At 40.4% G+C, this 18,587-nt stretch overlaps 1 protein-coding gene across 1 annotated transcript in view; it reads left to right on the forward strand.

Moving 5' to 3' along the window:
• LOC126470907 (nose resistant to fluoxetine protein 6-like) overlaps positions 1-18,587 on the forward strand; it is a 326,632-nt gene that overhangs the window by 180,411 nt on the left and 127,634 nt on the right. The window contains exon 6 of the mRNA XM_050098938.1: positions 2,218-2,385. Within this exon, the coding sequence (XP_049954895.1) occupies positions 2,218-2,385 (168 nt within the window). The remainder of the gene's footprint in view (positions 1-2,217; positions 2,386-18,587) is intronic.

An 18,587-nucleotide genomic window follows, 5' to 3' on the forward strand; every position in this document is an offset into this window, starting at 1 on the left:
CTGGTGGGGGGGTATATAAAGCGTCTCAGGGAGACTAGGAAAGCAGTGCAGTCATTGTTGTAATGTGGATATAGCAATTTGACATCCAAATGGGTACGATCATTGACTTTCAGGCCAAGGGTGGAAGTATTTCTGAAATAGATAAGTTTGTAAACCGTTCATATGCTGCTGTGGTTAAAGTACACCATGCGTGGCAAATTTGCATCTAATCTGATTCTCTAGTTTCAGAGGTTTAAAATTTTTGTTAGCTACATGGCAAGTAGTAGTGTTGGTTATTAAGTTGTATAACAAGTATACTATAAATAGGACTCCATATTCATAGGAGTAAAAATATTTTCTTTGAAAAATGCAATTGTGATCAAGTAAATAGTAAGCTACTAATGGCAGATAAAGAAAAGCTCTATAATAAAACTAATGAACCAGCAACATTTTTCAAACTAGCAGCTTTCTTACTGACATACTAGATTAACGTTACATGGCAGCCAGAGATAGTGGTCATGTGTGTGAGAGCTATATTTGTGTGAATATGTATGTGTGTGCGTTTTCTAATTCAGAAGAAGGCTTTTTGGCCAAAAGTTTACTTATTTAGCAGTCTTTTTGTTGTGCCTCTCTGTGATGCAGCACCTCCACTCTACCCTTTTCATAATATCGTCATTATTCCACCGTGGATTTTCCATTGTTTGAATAAATGTTGTACATCACAGGCAACAACACATCCATTGAAACATCAGCAATGAAGTTTAATTACCTTGGTATGTTTGCTATTGCTTCTGACTTTGTTTGGGATGTTTCCTGCAATAATTCACTTGCCTTTGTACTGTATACCATCCTTGGTGTACAAGAACTTTCCGAAACTTGCCTCTAGGAGATGGTTTATAAGATTTTCCTGATAGTTTTCTCTATTTCTTTGTTAACACATGATCAGGCTGTTAAATAGCGTCTGTGAGGTACAGCAGACACTAAAACATTTGTATGTATCATAGACACTAAAGTTTCCTTTAGGACTTGTCTAGTGCCTGCTAATTCACTTTTTGCAACATCATTTGATCCCACACAGTTTATTACATAGTCTCTTCTCAGTAAAACTGAGAGCTGCTGACAGTCTTTTTACTCACCTCATTCATGGTTGTGACAAGTAAAATGTTTCATTCAGCATAAAGCCGGTGCTTCTTCTTCTTCTTCTTCTTCTTCTTCTCTCTCTCTCTCTCTCTCTCTCTCTCTCTCTCTCTCTCTCTCTCTCTTTCCAAATAACTGAATTTAAATACAATTCAGAAAGGGTTGCATTTTGTTATTTCCATTTTGAGAATTTTCACATCCAGTCACTTGAGCGAGAGGATTGTTTCCCCTTCTAAACACTTTGCAGTCTTCTGCAGATACAGAATTGTAGTTGAAGCCAAACATTTGAAAGTACTTTTTTCTGTTTGTCAAGGGAATACCATTTACAGCACCCTACTTTTTGCTTTTTCTTGGTCTGTCCCCTAGAATCAAAATATTGTCCAATTTTATGCAACAGTGCTTTTTTCTTTTGGTTGTCATAACATTAACTCATGAGAATTCAAAATTTCCATTTGTTTCCTCGACCTAGTTTCTTTTATGTGATCAGTTTCTCCATTTAAACGTTTGTTGTACTCTATCATCATATCATATTTATATTTTAAACTTTGATTATCATCTGATAAATGAGAGATAAAATCGTTTATACCATATTTTACCTATTTAAATATTCTAGTTTTAACAAGTTTCAGCATACCTTTAGTAGTGTACCACTCTGCATTTAATTTGTAATTTTTCAGTTGTTTATCAATTCCCTCGCCATTTGAAAGTGATTATAATATGAAGTGGACTATCCATTCTTGATGCATTGACTGTGTATTGCCATTTATGTTACTAGTTTCTTTCGCTACTTCTATATCATTACAACAAAATATTAGGTACACATTGTGTCACACTGTTCACTAGCTTCTGTACACATTTTGCACTTTTCACCACTCCAACTTTCATCACTCCCAATTGCCGTGATTTTCTGAATTGTATTTACATTTGATCTTCTTTAATGTGACTCTTAATATAGCAATTTACTAGGTGAAATGAGAATATGGTTCATTTATTTGTAAGCATGTCTCTAGTGTACATAATATAAATGCAGTAAGCATGTCTCTAATGTATATGTTATAAAGTTATCAACTTATATGTTCTTTCTGTTGCATAATGTTTCAGGGCCGCTGAATAGCATCTTAGTATGTTTCTCCATATATTCCAATGTACCCATAATACTCGACACCCAACTTGGTAGTGACTCTGTCCCAGCAATACATGGCCTGCGATTCATGGGTATGGGTTGGATCATCATGGTGCACACTGTTTTCTATCTCAGTGATTATGCCGGTATGTAAAAACCATGGGAAAATGCAAGTTTTGGTGTCAGTTACATATTCCTATTAGAATTCAAATTAAATATTCATTTGATACTGGACTAGTGCCACACAAAGCTTATCCATAATGCAGTGAATGAGCAAGAAAAAGTCGTATAAAATATTGTTTTATTGCATCTGTAATATTATTGACCATAGCAATTTTTATGACTAATGAGGGCTATTGAATCATAGATTGTCACAGTTCCCACACAGGAACTTGGGCGCTATTAAGTCCACCATATTACTGGAACATGACAAAATTATATTACTAAGATCTCAGCAGTGTTTGCACAGATATCCACTTTAAACCTTTCTTGGTGTATCCATTTATTTCAATAATTTCATGCGGATTTACACACACACACACACACACACACACACACACACACACACACACACATATCAATCCTACATTTCATACCATAGGCTAGTTGTAACCCTTTTTTAAGTAGCAAATATTAACAACGTTATACAGCACAATTTTAATACCTAATCCATTTAGATGAAATGCTCACTTCACTTGTAAGAACAGATTGAAGGCATAAGTCCAAGTTGGCTTAAACATGTATATGTTATTGTATAATCATTTTATTTTGATCTTATAATAAATATAGTTTTGAAGTAAGGCAAATCAGTGCACTTGTAGACTCACACAAAATTACATGTTTAATCACAATAATTTACACACTCAGAGAAGATATGATTTTTGTCTTCCAAGTTCCCGCATGCACACTGCAGGAAAGGTGGAAGGTGATAGGGTTCAGATGTTTGTTTAGCAGCTCTGACTGAAGCTCAGACATGAAACAGTATTCCTGAAGCTCCTTAAACATTGGCAGTTGTGATAGCAGCGACACAGTGCCAGGAAAGAATGCATTTGAGCATACACTCCTTCCCAACTTTTGGAGGACTCCTGTCTCTTATTGCTCTATACATCTTTCCTAATCTTCCTTCTAAATGTTCATAAATATCTGTAGCCTGCTTTTCACTGTGACTTGTACTTGTCATAAATGACCTCTTTTGTTGAAATATCCGCCATTCTGTTTACTAGAATGCTTCAGTTCACCTTTGCCAAGCAGATGTGGCTGTATGTTGATAATTGTGGGATAATTTATACATATGAGTGTTGTCTGTTCTGTCAGACATGCAGTGTCATATACATGAATAATTGTTGTGAAAGGAATGGAAAATAAATGGGATGGGAAAGCCACACAGAGTATTGTGGCAATGCAATGGCAAGAGTGTAAAATTTGTGGCAGTCTAGGACTCAAACCCTGATGCTCCACTTCCCTGGAACAGTATCATTGCTGTGTGGTCACCCAGACACACTTCCCATCAGCCCCAAATTCCCAACTTCCCATTCATTGCACTGCAATGACCCCTCTCCTTAAACCCACCACTCACAGATTTCTGATCCCTGTAAGAATTCAGACATTGGTTGTGCATCTGCACAGAAACTTTTTCATCAAACAGCCATTGCATCCATAGAATTATAGATATGAGTGGCATCTGTTCTGCTGGACATGTCTGACAGAACAGACACCACCCATGTCTACAAATTACCCCATTGCTTATGATACTCAGGATCTTTTTACATTGTTCCCCAATTATCACCATAACAGCAACATCTGCTTGGTAAAGGTGAACTGCAGCATTCTAGTAAACAGAATGGTGGATATTTTGACTAAAGAGGATATTTATGACACTTGTGATGAAGCAACTGGGACATATACATGAATAATTGAGGTGAATCAGAAATCTGCGAGTGGAAGGTTAATGGGCGGGGGTTGTTATGGTGCAGCGAGCAGGAAGTTTGGAATTTGGGGCTGATGGAAAGTGTGTCTAGATGGCTAAGGCAGTTAACGCAACCATTCTAGACATGCAGAGCATTTGGGTTCGAGTCCCAGTCGGGCATACATTTTCAACTCCTACCATTGTGTTGCCTCAATGCCTGGTATGGCTTTAAGTCATTATTATTTTCTTCCTATCACTTTCCCGTCTCATTTCATATCCATTACTTTCACCCCATTTATTCATGAATGGGATGATTGTTCCATCCACTGTGTAAGTGCTTCAGGAGAGCAAGTGTTGATCTGGAATCTGTTATTACCATGATTTGGTCTTCCATTTATAGATAAGCATATTTTAGGCCCTTTTAAAATGGTTCTCAACTGTTAAGTTAGATCAGCAATTTTGATTGGAAGAATAAATTTTCCTTTGTTCCTGGAAACAGAATCCCATTTAGTGCATCCACATCCCTTTTTTCTGAACAGTAAGTCAGTTTGTAGTCGATGCTTTTCCATTAGGAGGCATAGTTTGCAAGGATGACATAAAGATGAAATCTAACAAGACATTGGACTAAAAAGTTGTGCACTGGAAACCAATATCAAAACAGTGTAAGATCTAAGTGGATGTGCTCCTAATAGTGCAGGGTGCAACAGAAACACCTGTCAGTTTTGAAACTAAAACAACATTTCAGGGGAAAGTGTAAATATTCTTTATATATATATATATATATATATAAAGCTACATTTTGTTTCTCGTGGAGGATTAGTGTTGCTATAGCAAGAACAAAAATGATTTATAGAACATATTACTCTATAGGGCAACATGTAAGATACGGTTGTGGCTAACTGAACACTCTGACTGGACAGCAGTAATACACGGTACAGAGTAGGCCAAGAACTTATTTGTGATCACTTAAATAATACTGTTTCCATCACAGCTCACCAGGGCACCAATCCAGGTGGCCTCTGTAAGCAGGCCTGTGAACTGTAAACACTGGTACCAAAAAAAAGCAATTGTACTGAAGAAGCACTGATACCTAAAAGCACTGGTACTGTGGAAAAAAGCATTGATCTCACAAGGGATTGAGATTATGAGTCACAGTAAACACCAATGACAGCGTTGATGCCCATTTCATTGCCCGATGATGGCAGCTGCTGTAGCATGCTGCAGGAAGGCACCAGCAAGTAGGGACAGAAATGATGAGGAGATGGTTTGGCGTGCCATCCCCCTTTTTCATGAGAGGCCATAGGGCAGGGTCAGGGATGGCATCTCCATAGCGACATCCTTGTCGAGGTCAGCTGTTGGTGCCGGAGGTGTCATCAGTGGGGGCATTGGAGATGAAGGCTGCACAAGACCCAACAATGGAAGTGGTGGCGGCTATGGTGTCAGTTACTGCAGGGGCTGCACCAGTGATGGTGGTCGAGGAGTGGGGCACAAGCAGGAACTCCAGACAGTGATATGCCAGACAGCAACCCCTGCTGTAGCGTGACCTGGATCGGCAGGGGGTGGAGGAGGTGGTGGGCTCTGCAGAACAGACCCTGCCATGTGCGGCTGCAGCTGCTCAAAGTGATGATACATCCACCTGCCTGGAGTGCGGCTTACAGACAGATGATGACCCCCGTGATACTCAATGATGGTGGGAACTCAGTGTGGCTGGCGGCCGAAACTATGGGCCCAGACAGGCACGCCTGGCCAGAACCATCGAAGATCTGGGCCAGAACCATCGAAGATCTGTCGATGCCAGCGGATGTGGCTTGGGATGCAGCAGGTGAAGGATGGTCTGTGGTCAGTGTCCCTGTCGCAGCAGGCAGCTGTGCCGGGCTCTTGTCCTCCACTAGAATGAAATAGTATGAACTCAAAAAATGGTCTAAAGTGCCTTCAGAAAACTTGCCAGATACTTAATTCCACATCTGAGTTTTAAATGTCCAAACCATGTGTTCTGCCTCACCATTACATTGAGGATGAAACAGGGGAGCTGTGAGATGCGAACACCACAATCCTGACAAAAGATGCAAATTCTTGAGAAAGAAATGGGGGGACATTATTGGTAACATTCATATACAAAAATCCCTCAACTACAAAAATCTTAGACAGCGATGAAGTAGTGGCTGCCACATACGTGGACAGACAGTGTGCAGTGTAGGGATACATGGAATAGGCGTTCACTACAATGAGCCAATACTGATTTAGGAAGGGCCCAACAAAATCAATATGTAGACGCTCCCATGGATGCAGGGGCATGGCCATGGGAAGAAAGATACCCATGGGACTACCTGTTGCTGAACACAGTGAGTACAAGTGGCAACAAGCTGTGTAATGTCCCCATCAATGCCTGACCAGTGCACGTGCTAGTGGAACAAAGCTTTGATGTGAGAGGTCTCTCAATGACTGACATGCAGAAATCACAGTACATTATGCCCTAAGGAAGCAGGAATCATAACCTGGGGAGCAGCGTGTTCCATAGCTAACAAAAGAACCCCACCAAACACAGAAAAGCGGTGCTGAAGGGAGAAGTAATTATGCAAGGTATCAGACGCACAGCCCGGCGGTTTTTCCAGCCAACTGTGCTGCACAAAGGAGAGGACCCGACTAAGCACAGGATCCACAGCAATGACCAATGCTATCGTGGCACTAGTGATGGGAAAACCATCGACTGTGTTCTGATTCTCAATATCTAAACTGAAACAAAGCAACTCATCCTGATTGAACACCAGGTCCGGCCAGATCGGAAGGAGAGATTAAGCTTCAGTGTTGGCATGTTGCACTTTCAGCCGGTAATGGCTCTAATAATGATAATGGGAGAGGAAGAAAGCCCACCGCTGCAAAAAATTTGCTGCCGTGACCAGCACTGAAGCGGAAGGCTGATAAACAGCAGCCAACCGCTTGTGATCCATGATTAAATGAAACTTAGAACTATACAAGAAGACATGAAATTTCTTGAGGGCAAACACAATCACTAAAGCCTCCTTTTCAGTCTGAGAATACTGCCGCTGAATGGAAGTTAAAGTCTTAGAAGCATAAGTGATAGGTCATTCAGACTCATCTGCATATTTGTGCACTAACCCCAGGTGAAGATTGTGTTGAGAAGCGTCTGTAGTCAACACGAGATGCTGACCCGGCTGAAAAGTGGTCAGACATGGGGAAGATTGAAGCTTAGATTTAAGCAAAGCAAATTCTTGGGCATAAGTGGGGGCCAGAAAAAAGGCACGTTTTTACCCAAAAGTGTGTGCAGGGGATGAGTAACAGTGGATGCATGCGGCAAAAACATATGTTAGTATGCATCTTTACCTAGAAACGGCTGCAGTTTCTTAACAGAGGTCCGCCATGGCAAAGCCACAATTGTGTCAACATGGTGACCCAATGGCTTGACCCCCATGTGAGTAACGTCAAAATGACTGCACTTGAGACACACAGACTGCAAAGCAGAAAACAATGATTGGAGATTGTTAAGGTGGTCTTCAGTGCAAGAAACCAAAACAGTGAGATCAAATTAACTGATGCAGCCTGGCACAGACGCTGTCAGCTCTTCCAAAAACACTGAAAAATTGTGGGTGTGCTAGTGACACCAAAAGGCAAGTGTTGATATTGGTATAAGCCAAAAGGTATATTGACAATGAGAAGGCACCTAGTAGCCTAATCCAAGGGGAGCTGGTAGTAGTTTCCGACAAATAAATCTTGGAAAAGTACTGGCTGGCCGATAATTTTGTGAGCAACTCATCAAGGTGGGGCAAGGGGTATGTATATATCATGGACTGTTCATTAATCGTGACACTGAATTCGTCGCGGAGGTGAAGCTTACCCCTTGCCTCCTTAACGATGACCAGTGCTGTAGCCCATTTGCTGGAAGAAATAGGCCAAATGACATCAAACAGTCTAATTCAGCCTTGGCAGAATCGTGCAATGCGACAGGCACCTGCTGTGCCCCAAAAAAATGAGGACGGGCGAACTCTTTCATGGCAATGTGGGCCTGAAAACTAGTAGTACAACTGAGCCCAGGGGAAAACAGAGACAAAAACTCAGAGAAGAGGGACTCCAGTTGCTGATACAGAACTTGATCTTACACTAAATTTACTTCATCAGCAGTGGAGAAATCAAAAGCGTTAAATGCTTCTAACACGAACAGGCATGTAGTATGAGAATGTTCCACAACAAGGAAGGTGAGAGGGTAAACAACAGATTTGTAAGACAGGAGTGGAGAACTGATGTAGGATCGAAATCTGCTGTTTATTGTAGCTCACCAACTTCCATGAAATCTGTGTGAGGGGAGGAGAGCCCAAGTCCACACACATTTGTGCATTTACCAAAGTCACTACAGCCCCTGTGTCCACTTACATGTTTCTCCTTCTGACTCTGCCTGACAGAATTTATATGCGTGTAAAACTATTACTGTCATATCTTAACATAATACTTGTTGTGTCAGCTTTATGCCTCCCATAGTGAACACAACAGTAGATAAGTAATCTCGCCATACCTAAACTAATGTGAAAATTAATCCTAAATGTTCTACGTCCACTCCAATGTGTGTCCTACAGGCAGACGTGGCAGAATGGCACTATCGTCAGGACCATCACATGATACACTGCTCCTTGCCACTGTGCTTCCCCCCATTCCTCATCATCTTATAAGCACACCTCCATAGCTGTCATTGCCAACTGCATGCAAATTTCAGATAATACATTCACTTTGGCCTCTGCCACATCACACGATGCATTACTGCCCATATTCGACAATTTTAAAATAGTTATGTATCTAAAAATTATTGACCTGAGAGGGTACCAGTAGTGATATTTTTTTAAAACAGTTTACAAGATGTACAACTTTTCTTCCACCGTTGTTCCCCAACATTTGAGGCTTTAATGAAACAAATTGGTTACACATGTAACATTCAAAGTATTTTCCATCACTGGCCACTACTTTCTCCATCTTTCGGGCAGTGTACGAATCCTGGTTCGAGAAAACTGTTCATCTTTTGAAGCGGTCCACGAATCGATCTAATTTCTGACTTCTTAATGAGATCGGAAGTGTTGGTCAGCCAGGCCATGCACCATTGATCTAAACAGGTGATAGTCAGTGGAGAATACGATGGGTGAGGCAGGACTTCCCATTTTAACGTTTCCAAGTACGTTTTGACCTCTTTTTCAATGTGGGGTCTAGCGTTGCCATGCTGCAAAATCACTTTATCGTGCTTCTCGCTGTATTGCGGCCGTTTGTCTTTTAATGCTCTGCTCAAACGCATTGATTGCATTCAATAACGAGCATCTGTGATTGTGTCACTTGGTTTTAACACCTCATAGTACACGACACCGAGCTGGTCCCACAAGTGCAGAGCATGATCTTGGAGCCGTGAATATTCGGTTTGTCCAGCGACGTGGAAGCATGGCCGGGATATACCCGTGATTTTTTGCATTTAGGGTTACCATAATGAATCCATTTTTCGTCCCTGGTCAAAAGGCGATGCAGAAATCCCTTCCATCTTTGCCTCTGAAGCAACTGTTCACAAACACACAAATGCTGTTCAACATCTCTTGGTTTCAGCTCACACGGGACCCAAGTTCCTTCTTTCTGAATCATGCCCGTAGCCTTGAGAGACGTTTTGAAATGGCTTGCTGTGTCACTCCCACTAATCGTGCCAATTCTTCTTGAGTTTGACACGAGTCTTCACTCAGCAATGTCTCCAATTCTGCATCTTCGAAAACATTCTCTCTTCCACCACTATGCCAGTCTACAATGTTAAAATCACCATTCTTGAAGCATTGAAACCACTCACGACACGTTCTTTCACTAATAACATCCTTACCATACGTACTTGAGAGCATTCGATGAGACTCAGCCGCTGTTCTCTTCATATTGAAACAAAACAGTAACACCTCCAGCAAATGACGAGAATTAGGCTCGTAAACTGACATTTTCAATCAAGAACAACAATATGATGCAGATACAAATCGACTAACGTTTGAATGAGGTTATGTTGACCGAGGTCCAAGCTAACTGCCTGATGTCTGCGATCTGTTTCTTTCGACCGCTGCTTAGCGTTGTGGCCACCTATCGGAGAACGGTGGTAGCAAAGTTGTACACCTTGTTTTTTTTTTTTTTTTTTTTTTTTTTTTTTCCTAATCATAGCTGTGCTAAGTCTTGTACACCAGTTTTGTACTTTAAATGAAGTTGTTATCAGCATCACGTGCAGGCAGTAGTGGAGAAACAACATCAGGAAATGTCATAGTAAACTTAAATGCTTCATTTTTAAAATACCTTTGGCACCTTGAAACCGCATATTTAGTTGTGAATAAATGGTATCACTCATTGGGTAAAAAAGTATCAGATCTAGTTACTGGCTCTGTCAGCCTCTCATCCTCACAAAGGTTATCAAAATGCTTTTTTACTATTTGCATTAACTTTTATGAAACTGACACTCAACGGCTCTGTTTTTCCTAGATGTTGAATGCCTCGTCAAATGATCTTTCAGTGGTAGTTCCGGTATTTGTGATAGTACATAGAGCCATTCTTAAGATGCTGTATTCAGCTTAAGACTTATTTCTACACTTTGTTCTTTATATTTCTCATTTTTAAGACAATATAACTTTTTTTAAGTGCATGGATTCCATCATACTTCCCAGCACAATGCATTCAGTTTACTTACTTTTTAAATCCTACCAATATAACATGTTGTGGTGAAAATATTTGTATGTTACAGTGAAAATATTTATAGATCTCAGCTGCTTCAAAAAACAGGACTGTTTCACAATTAATCTCTACAACGTCTTAAAGGACGAAATTTAAATTGTGACTTGCACAATGGACGTAATAGACATCAGGTGCTGATTTGATTCTTTTTAGGTCCAGCATTGTAGAAGCTACTCATCATAGTATATCCATTGTAGCCTTAGCCTCAACATTTAATCAGATTTAGCCTGTTTCAGTTTTTAGGTTAACTTATTTGATGTTTGCCTCCAAATGTGGACTGGTTTTTGACCTGGAAAAATGAATGTGCTACAGGGAAAGGGAGGACAACATGTTGCCAATTACACTTTCTGAAATATTACTAAAAAAAACTGTGCTCTTTTGGATGCTTTTATAACATTTCATATATTGTACATTCACGCAAGCAAAGCTGCCACTCGGCACAGTGGCGCATGGGAGCAACAGTAAGGCTGAGTTCACGTGATGGAAATATGACATGCGTTTTCAAATCACACATTTTTATATCTAACATTCAACGTACAATTAGTCATATGAGCATGCATTGAAGCTTGTTAACACAGTGTTCACAGAAAAAATCTCTAGACACAGACGAATACATGCTGATCATGATTAGAAAAGTAGGTGGTGCCCGTGTGCTGTTCAGCTGATAGCACAATTCCGTCATGACCGGACGAATTTTCTGTGTGTTTCTGTTATTTTTCTCTGTTGGACATTGCAAGACAAAAGACAAAAAAGGCCAGTATTTTGGAATACAGTGTAGGAATTGCAAAAAATAAAATGTTGAGGCTGTGAACTTGAGAAGCATTGGTTGTAATCTTCTGTGAGCAGAATTACTTATGGAAAAAATATGGGTAAGAAAAAATTTATCATTAACAGGTACACTTTCCTTCATATGATAGGTCTGTGTGACCAGTTCATTAACAGAATAGCTGGTAATTTTAGCCTGAACATTATCTGCTATTTAAGTGGGTCATCCACTGTGGTTAGAGAGTGCTTTTACAGTGTTTTCGGTACAATCCACACTGACATCTAATGGTTGATGTAGTGTTCTCCCCTCATAACTTGCTATACCGAAAGTACAGTCAACATGTTGTTGTTGTTGTCTTCAGTCCTGAGACTGGTTTGATGCAGCTCTCCATGCTACTCTATCCTGTGCAAGCTTCTTCATCTCCCAGTACTTACTGCAACCTACATCCTTCTGAATCTGCTTAGTGTATTCATCTCTTGGTCTCCCTCTACGATTTTTACCCTCCACGCTGCCCTCCAATGCTAAATTTGTGATCCCTTGATGCCTCAGAACATGTCCTGCCAACCGGTCCCTTCTTCTTGTCAAGTTGTGCCACAAACTCCTCTTCTCCCCAATTCTATTCAATACCTCCTCATTAGTTATGTGATCTACCCATCTAATCTTCAGCATTCTTCTGTAGCACCACATTTCGAAAGCTTCTATTCTCTTCTTGTCCAAGCTATTTATCATCCATGTTTCACTTCCATACATGGCTACACTCCATACAAATACGTTCAGAAACGACTTCCTGACACTTAAATCTATACTCGATGTTAACAAATTTCTCTTCTTCAGAAACGCTTTCCTTGCCATTGCCAGTCTACATTTTATATCCTCTCTACTTCGACCATCATCAGTTATTTTGCTCCCCAAATAACAAAACTCCTTTACTACTTTAAGCGTCTCATTTCCTAATCTAATTCCCTCAGCATCACCCGACTTTATTTGATTACATTCCATTATCCTCATTTTGCTTTTGTTGATGTTCATCTTATATCCTTTCAAGACACTGTCCATTCTGTTCAACTGATCTTCCAAGTCCTTTGCTGTCTCTGACAGAATTACAATGTCATCGGCGAAACTCAACGTTTTTATTTCTTCTCCATGGACTTTAATACCTATTCCGAATTTTTCTTTTGTTTCCTTTACTGCTTGCTCAATATACAGATTGAATAACATTGGGGACAGGCTACAACCCTGTCTCACTCCCTAACCAACCGCTGCTTTCCTTTCATGCCCCTCGACTCTTATAACTGCCATCTGGTTTCTGTACAAATTGTAAATAGCCTTTCGCTCCCTGTATTTTACCCCTGCCACCTTTAGAATTTGAAAGAGAGTATTCCAGTCAAACAATCAACATACACACATGATAAAGTTGGACAATAGTTAAATATGGTATCTTTTTCTTATAAGTCAGCTGCTTTCCACTGTCCCATTAAATTTTCTATCAGGCCAAATGCTTCCATCACCTATGATCTTGTAAGGAAATGCCATGTCATGGTTTCCTTTTAAAGGTCTTTGTTTCAGTGCGGCCTAAGATTTTCCAATGACTTTTTCATACAGAATGGAATCTCTGAAAATTCGTGAGCCGCTGTCTTTTCCTTAAGTGTGAGTATCTACCCAGATAAAGCAATAGCTTCACATTAAGTTAATAGCACTAGAGCAGAAATGTGTGTAAGTGAAGTAAAGAAGAGTATCCTAGATTTTGTATTCTGACATCTTTATCATTGAGAGCTCCAGTACATATTCTTGATGTAACTCAATCCATTTTCTGCATCTGGTATTAGTGTCACAATGTCTTTCAATTTCATCCAGATAACTTTGCATAACTGATGAATTATCCCAGACATAGTCAATTTCCCAATTTTATCCATTTATTTTGTATCAGTAGTGTAGCTCTGCCACTGAACAATGAACAACGGCTTGCAAAATATCTGAAACCGAAACAGACTGCGAGAGAGTACCTGCTTCAACGACTAAAGTCCTCTACTGCTTATCATCTGAACTCTTGAAATTTGATCACACATTAGTGTGCATTACATCTGAATGTAGACTAACGGGAAATGCCTTTACGTCACTCCCATGAACCTCAGTACTGAGAAGAGTCCGCTTGGATTGCGTGAATTATATTGTGTGCTTAAACCAGATTAACTGTACACTTTATCTTGGGCTCTCTGTGATTGGTAGAAGTTGGTTGATGACTTCGTGCTGCTTCAGAAACAGCCACAGACTATATTTACCTTGCATGCCAACATCCGAGGACTTCTCTGTGGTAATTTGCAGTGCAGTTGTCTTGCTGCCTGCGATGGTCATTCGCTGCAGCACAGGAATCCAAGATCCATTTTTCTTGAGGCTTTCCTCTTTCTTGTCGAAGCTGTTCTCATGTTTGTGTATTTCTACAGCTTCTCTAAACAAGCAGGTGTGTTATTTATTCTCTACAGCCAAAATTTCCATGTTGGGAAATGTTACTACATGGTCAGTCTCACACAGCACGTGCTCTGCCACAGCTGATTTCTCCACCTGACCCAATCTGCAATGTCATTTATGTTCTTTAATCCTGGTGTTGATCAATCGTCCAGTCATTCCAACATAAACTTTTCCGAATGTGCATGGTATGCGGTATATTCCTGGCATTGCAAGTGGGTCCCTTTTCTCCTTTGCTGATCTGAAACACTCTTTGATTTTCTTTGTCAGTTTGTAAATAGTCTTCATGCCGTGTTTGCATAATATAAGGCCGATTCTGTCCGTCACTCTGGGAATGTATGGCAGAAAGGCCATACCCAAAATTTCTTTTTCTGATTTCTTACTTCGCTGAGTGTTTGGCTCTGTTATACTTCTAATATCACTTGTGGAGTACCCATTGCTCCTCAGAACACTTTCCAAGTGTTGTATTTCGTGTATGAGGTGCTGTGGCTCACATATTCACCTTGTCTGCATTATGAGCATTTTAATCATGCCTCTTTTCTGGCTCAGGTGGCGATTTGATAGTTTATGCAGGTATCAGTCCGTGTGTGTTGGTTTCGTTATCATCCCGAGAACTATACCTATGGAGGACATCATTGCTAATACCAAAGCAGCAATTCGGACCCTTCCTTGTGAAAGAGCAGAGGAAATATACACTGAAACAGCCAGGATACTGCGCTGAGCAAAACCACTAGCTTGCAAACTGAAGAAAGAAGAGGTACAAGCCATTAAGAACCTTAACGCTGGCAAGAGTATATTGGTACTGCTTGCCAATGAGGGTAATGCGACCGTCATGATGAAGATCGAAGATTATGGGCAGAAGATCTGGGATCTACTAGATCTGACGATGTACTGAAAACTAAGCCCAGATCCGATGCAGCGTATCACACAGAATACGAATCAGTTAATCAAGACGTCTTCTCTGCCGACAGACATACAGAGGAATCTGCGATCTGTGCAACACAGAAGCCCTACCACCTTGGCTACATGGATTACCTAAGATCCATAAGAAAAACAGTTATTAGTACTCCTGGCTCACCAACGTATAAACTGGCAAAATACTTGGACTCTCTGCTCCAGTCGCACATGGGGAAGACTGACTCATACATTAAGGACTCTGGACATTTCATTGAGAAGCTGAAGAAACTAAAACTTGCACCAAACGATATCCTGGTCAACTTTGATGTTGTTTCTCTGTTTACAAAAGTGCCAGTCAGGGACTCTCTGGAGCACATCGGTTCCGTCTTCCTGCAAGACACCACAAAGCTCTTCCAAGCATGTCTCGCCATGAGCTATTTCACGTGGAATGGCAACTTCTATGAACAGCTGGAAGGTGTCGCCATGGGTAGTCTTCTTAGTCCAGTGGTGGCCAACTTCTTCATGAAACACTTTGAAGGACAGGCACTGGACTTGGCATCTTGTAAACCTAAAGTGTGGTACAGATTCAGTGATGGTACCTTGTTGTGTGGAGCCATGATGAAGAACAGCTTGGTGACTTCCTAAAACACTTCGAACAGTCTCCATGCCAACATAAAATTTACTATGGAAGAAGAGAAGGACAAAAAACTACCATTTCTAGATGTGCTGGTCACAAGGGATTGTGAAAACCTGGCACACAGCATGTATCGAAAGCTGACACACATGGACCGATAGCTACGCAAACTATCAAATCACCACCCGAGTCAGAAAAGAGACATGATTAAGATGATCATAACACGGGCAAGATGAATATGTGAGCTACAGCACCTCAGGTGCGAAATACAACACTTGGAAAGTACTCTGAGGAGCAACGGGTACTCCACAAGTGATATTAGCAGTATAACAGAGCCAAACACTCAGCAATGTGAGAAATCAGAAAAAGAAATGTCGGTTACAGCTTTTCTGCCATACATTCCCAGAGTGACAGACAGAATCGGCCATATATTGCACTAATGTGGCAGGCAGACTATTTACAAACTGACAAAGAAAATCAAAGAGTGTCTCAGATCCGCAAAGGAGAAAAGGGACCCACTTGCAATGCCAGGAATGTAACGCATACCATGCACATTCGGAAAAGTTTATGTTGGAATGACTGGATGATTGATCAACACCAGGATTAAAGAACATAGATGACATTGCAGGTTGGGGCAGGTGGAGAAATCGGCTGTGACAGAGCATGTGCTGTGTGAGACCGACCATGTAGTAAAATTACCCGACACAGAACTTCTGGCTGTAGAGAAGAACTATCACATTCTCTTGTTCAGAGAAGCTGTAGAAATACACAAACACAAGAACAGCTTCAACAAGAAAGAGTAAAGCCTCATTGTAAACAGGTGCTGGCTTCCTGTGCTGCAGCGAATGACCGTTGCAGGTAGCAAGAGAACCACACCGTAAATGACCACAGAGAAGCCCTTGGACTTTGGCGCGCCGGCTGCATATAGTCTGTGGTTGCGAGTTCAGTTCCTGTCGACCACCAGCAATGGAGGGTGAGACTCTGACAATGCCAGCCACTCATGCTGGCGAAATGTCATAAAAAACATCAGACAGACGTTGGCCGGCGAAACTGAGACAGAAGCCAAAAGGCAGTTTGTCAACAATTGGTCACAAAAGCCTTATCAATTTTCTGACCCAATTGCAAGCTTCCACTACCAACATCCTCCATCCAAGGGCCAAGTGTAGTGGGCTGTCAGTAGGCTTGTTGGCTGATTGGAGGAACCATAAAAACTTTTCCGTGTACACCAAAACACATAATAAGGAAAATGGTAAAATAAAACAGTTGTGATCTGGACAAAGAGTTCCATGTGCCAAAGAGATTGCTGACCTCTTTGTTGATTTTATGCCGTATACTATGAGTAGATATGGCAATACCATCAATGATAATTAATTGCTGACAGTTCTTTGGATTTTAATACTTCAAAATACTCATATTTAGACAAATAATTATAGGAATGGGTTCATATTTGTTTCAACAGCAACAATATTTCTTGATTTTTTTCACCATAACATGTTCAATACACCTGTTCCATCATCAATTTTACACATACCATACCGGTAATTGTATTCTTGTACATATGTCCTTACAATGAGGATGGAAAATTTAGCTTAAATATTTTTGTCATTTCAACTGTGATATTTTTAACTTTATTAGTAGTTTATGGTTTGTAGTACAGGTACAGTAATTCATTTTTGCTGGATAGCACAGTATATCATCAGCAACAACATGATTATTTTCCAAAACTGATGAAAATTTTCGAAGCTAACTTAAACTATATGGGCTTTCTTGAGAAATTTGTGTCATTCTCGTCAATGAAGGATTCATTTAGGTGGCTCACTGCTGACTAAAGTTAATATTTACTGGTGCAAATCTCAGCACACAGACATTATATCACCTGTTTTTTAATTTCAAGTGCAATTTGGTCATTATTGGTTTTTGTTAACACTGCCTATATACAGCTCAACTTTGAAAGGCTGTTTTTGGTTTTTGTTAACACTGCCTATATACAGCTCAACATTGAAAGGCTGGTTATTACTGTGCTCTCTCTTCATAATGAAAACCAGTGTATCACTAAGCTTTACACTTTACTCAAAATTATTGATGTGTGTTCTGGTCATCTCGCTGTATAACCTGCTGTTGTGCCTGTTGATACCAAAACCTGGCTGTTATCAAATAGAATCTTGTGGTTGTTTCCTTGCTGTGAAGCGAGTTCCATTGCAGTTGATTTATCCATTAACTCCCTTTCATTCTCTTTGTAGCTGAAAACAGCTGTTGATTGTTAATAAACTATGCACCCTTGTGAACATACATTGATGTAGGTCACATTTTCCAAATTTTGTGATGAGTTTAATTTTCCTTATTTTTGTCCTTTCTTTCTCTTGGGCACCAGGGAAAGGGGTGAGTTGTGTCTTGTACTCAGTGACCCAGTTCGTTACATGGTTGCCCCTGCATAGTATGCGCACACCCACAACCTGGTCAGTTGTAAGATACAACATTTTGAGTACGTAGGTGACTCATTATTAAGCAAATCTAGATTATCTCCAACAGTGAGTTGGTTGATTCTTTGCTGTATTGATAATTACCAATCACTCACCTGATATTTAATTATGGTTTTCCTCCACAATCTGTACACTGTAAATGCATTGACAGTCCACTAGCTTTATATAAATATAGTAAGGAAAGTTCTTACAGATCGTAAATACTTTAGGAGTAAGGGAGACCATTCAACAAATAGCAGAAGTGTTGAGTTGTCTCCAGGCACACAGAATAGAGAAAGTAAACTTGCTAGCTTTTGGAATAAGCCCTTTGTCAAGCTCCACACAGTGGCAGATTTAAAAATTTTGCACCCCTAGGAACACCATATTATATGCACCCCCCCCCCCCCCCCCAAAAAAAAAAAAAAAAAAAAAAAGAAAAACCACACCCCATGCTTAATCACTTCACAATTGCCGTTTTGGGTGAGAGC

This window comes from Schistocerca serialis, chromosome 3, assembly GCF_023864345.2.
Source record: "Schistocerca serialis cubense isolate TAMUIC-IGC-003099 chromosome 3, iqSchSeri2.2, whole genome shotgun sequence".
In the NCBI taxonomy this organism is placed as follows: domain Eukaryota; kingdom Metazoa; phylum Arthropoda; class Insecta; order Orthoptera; family Acrididae; genus Schistocerca; species Schistocerca serialis.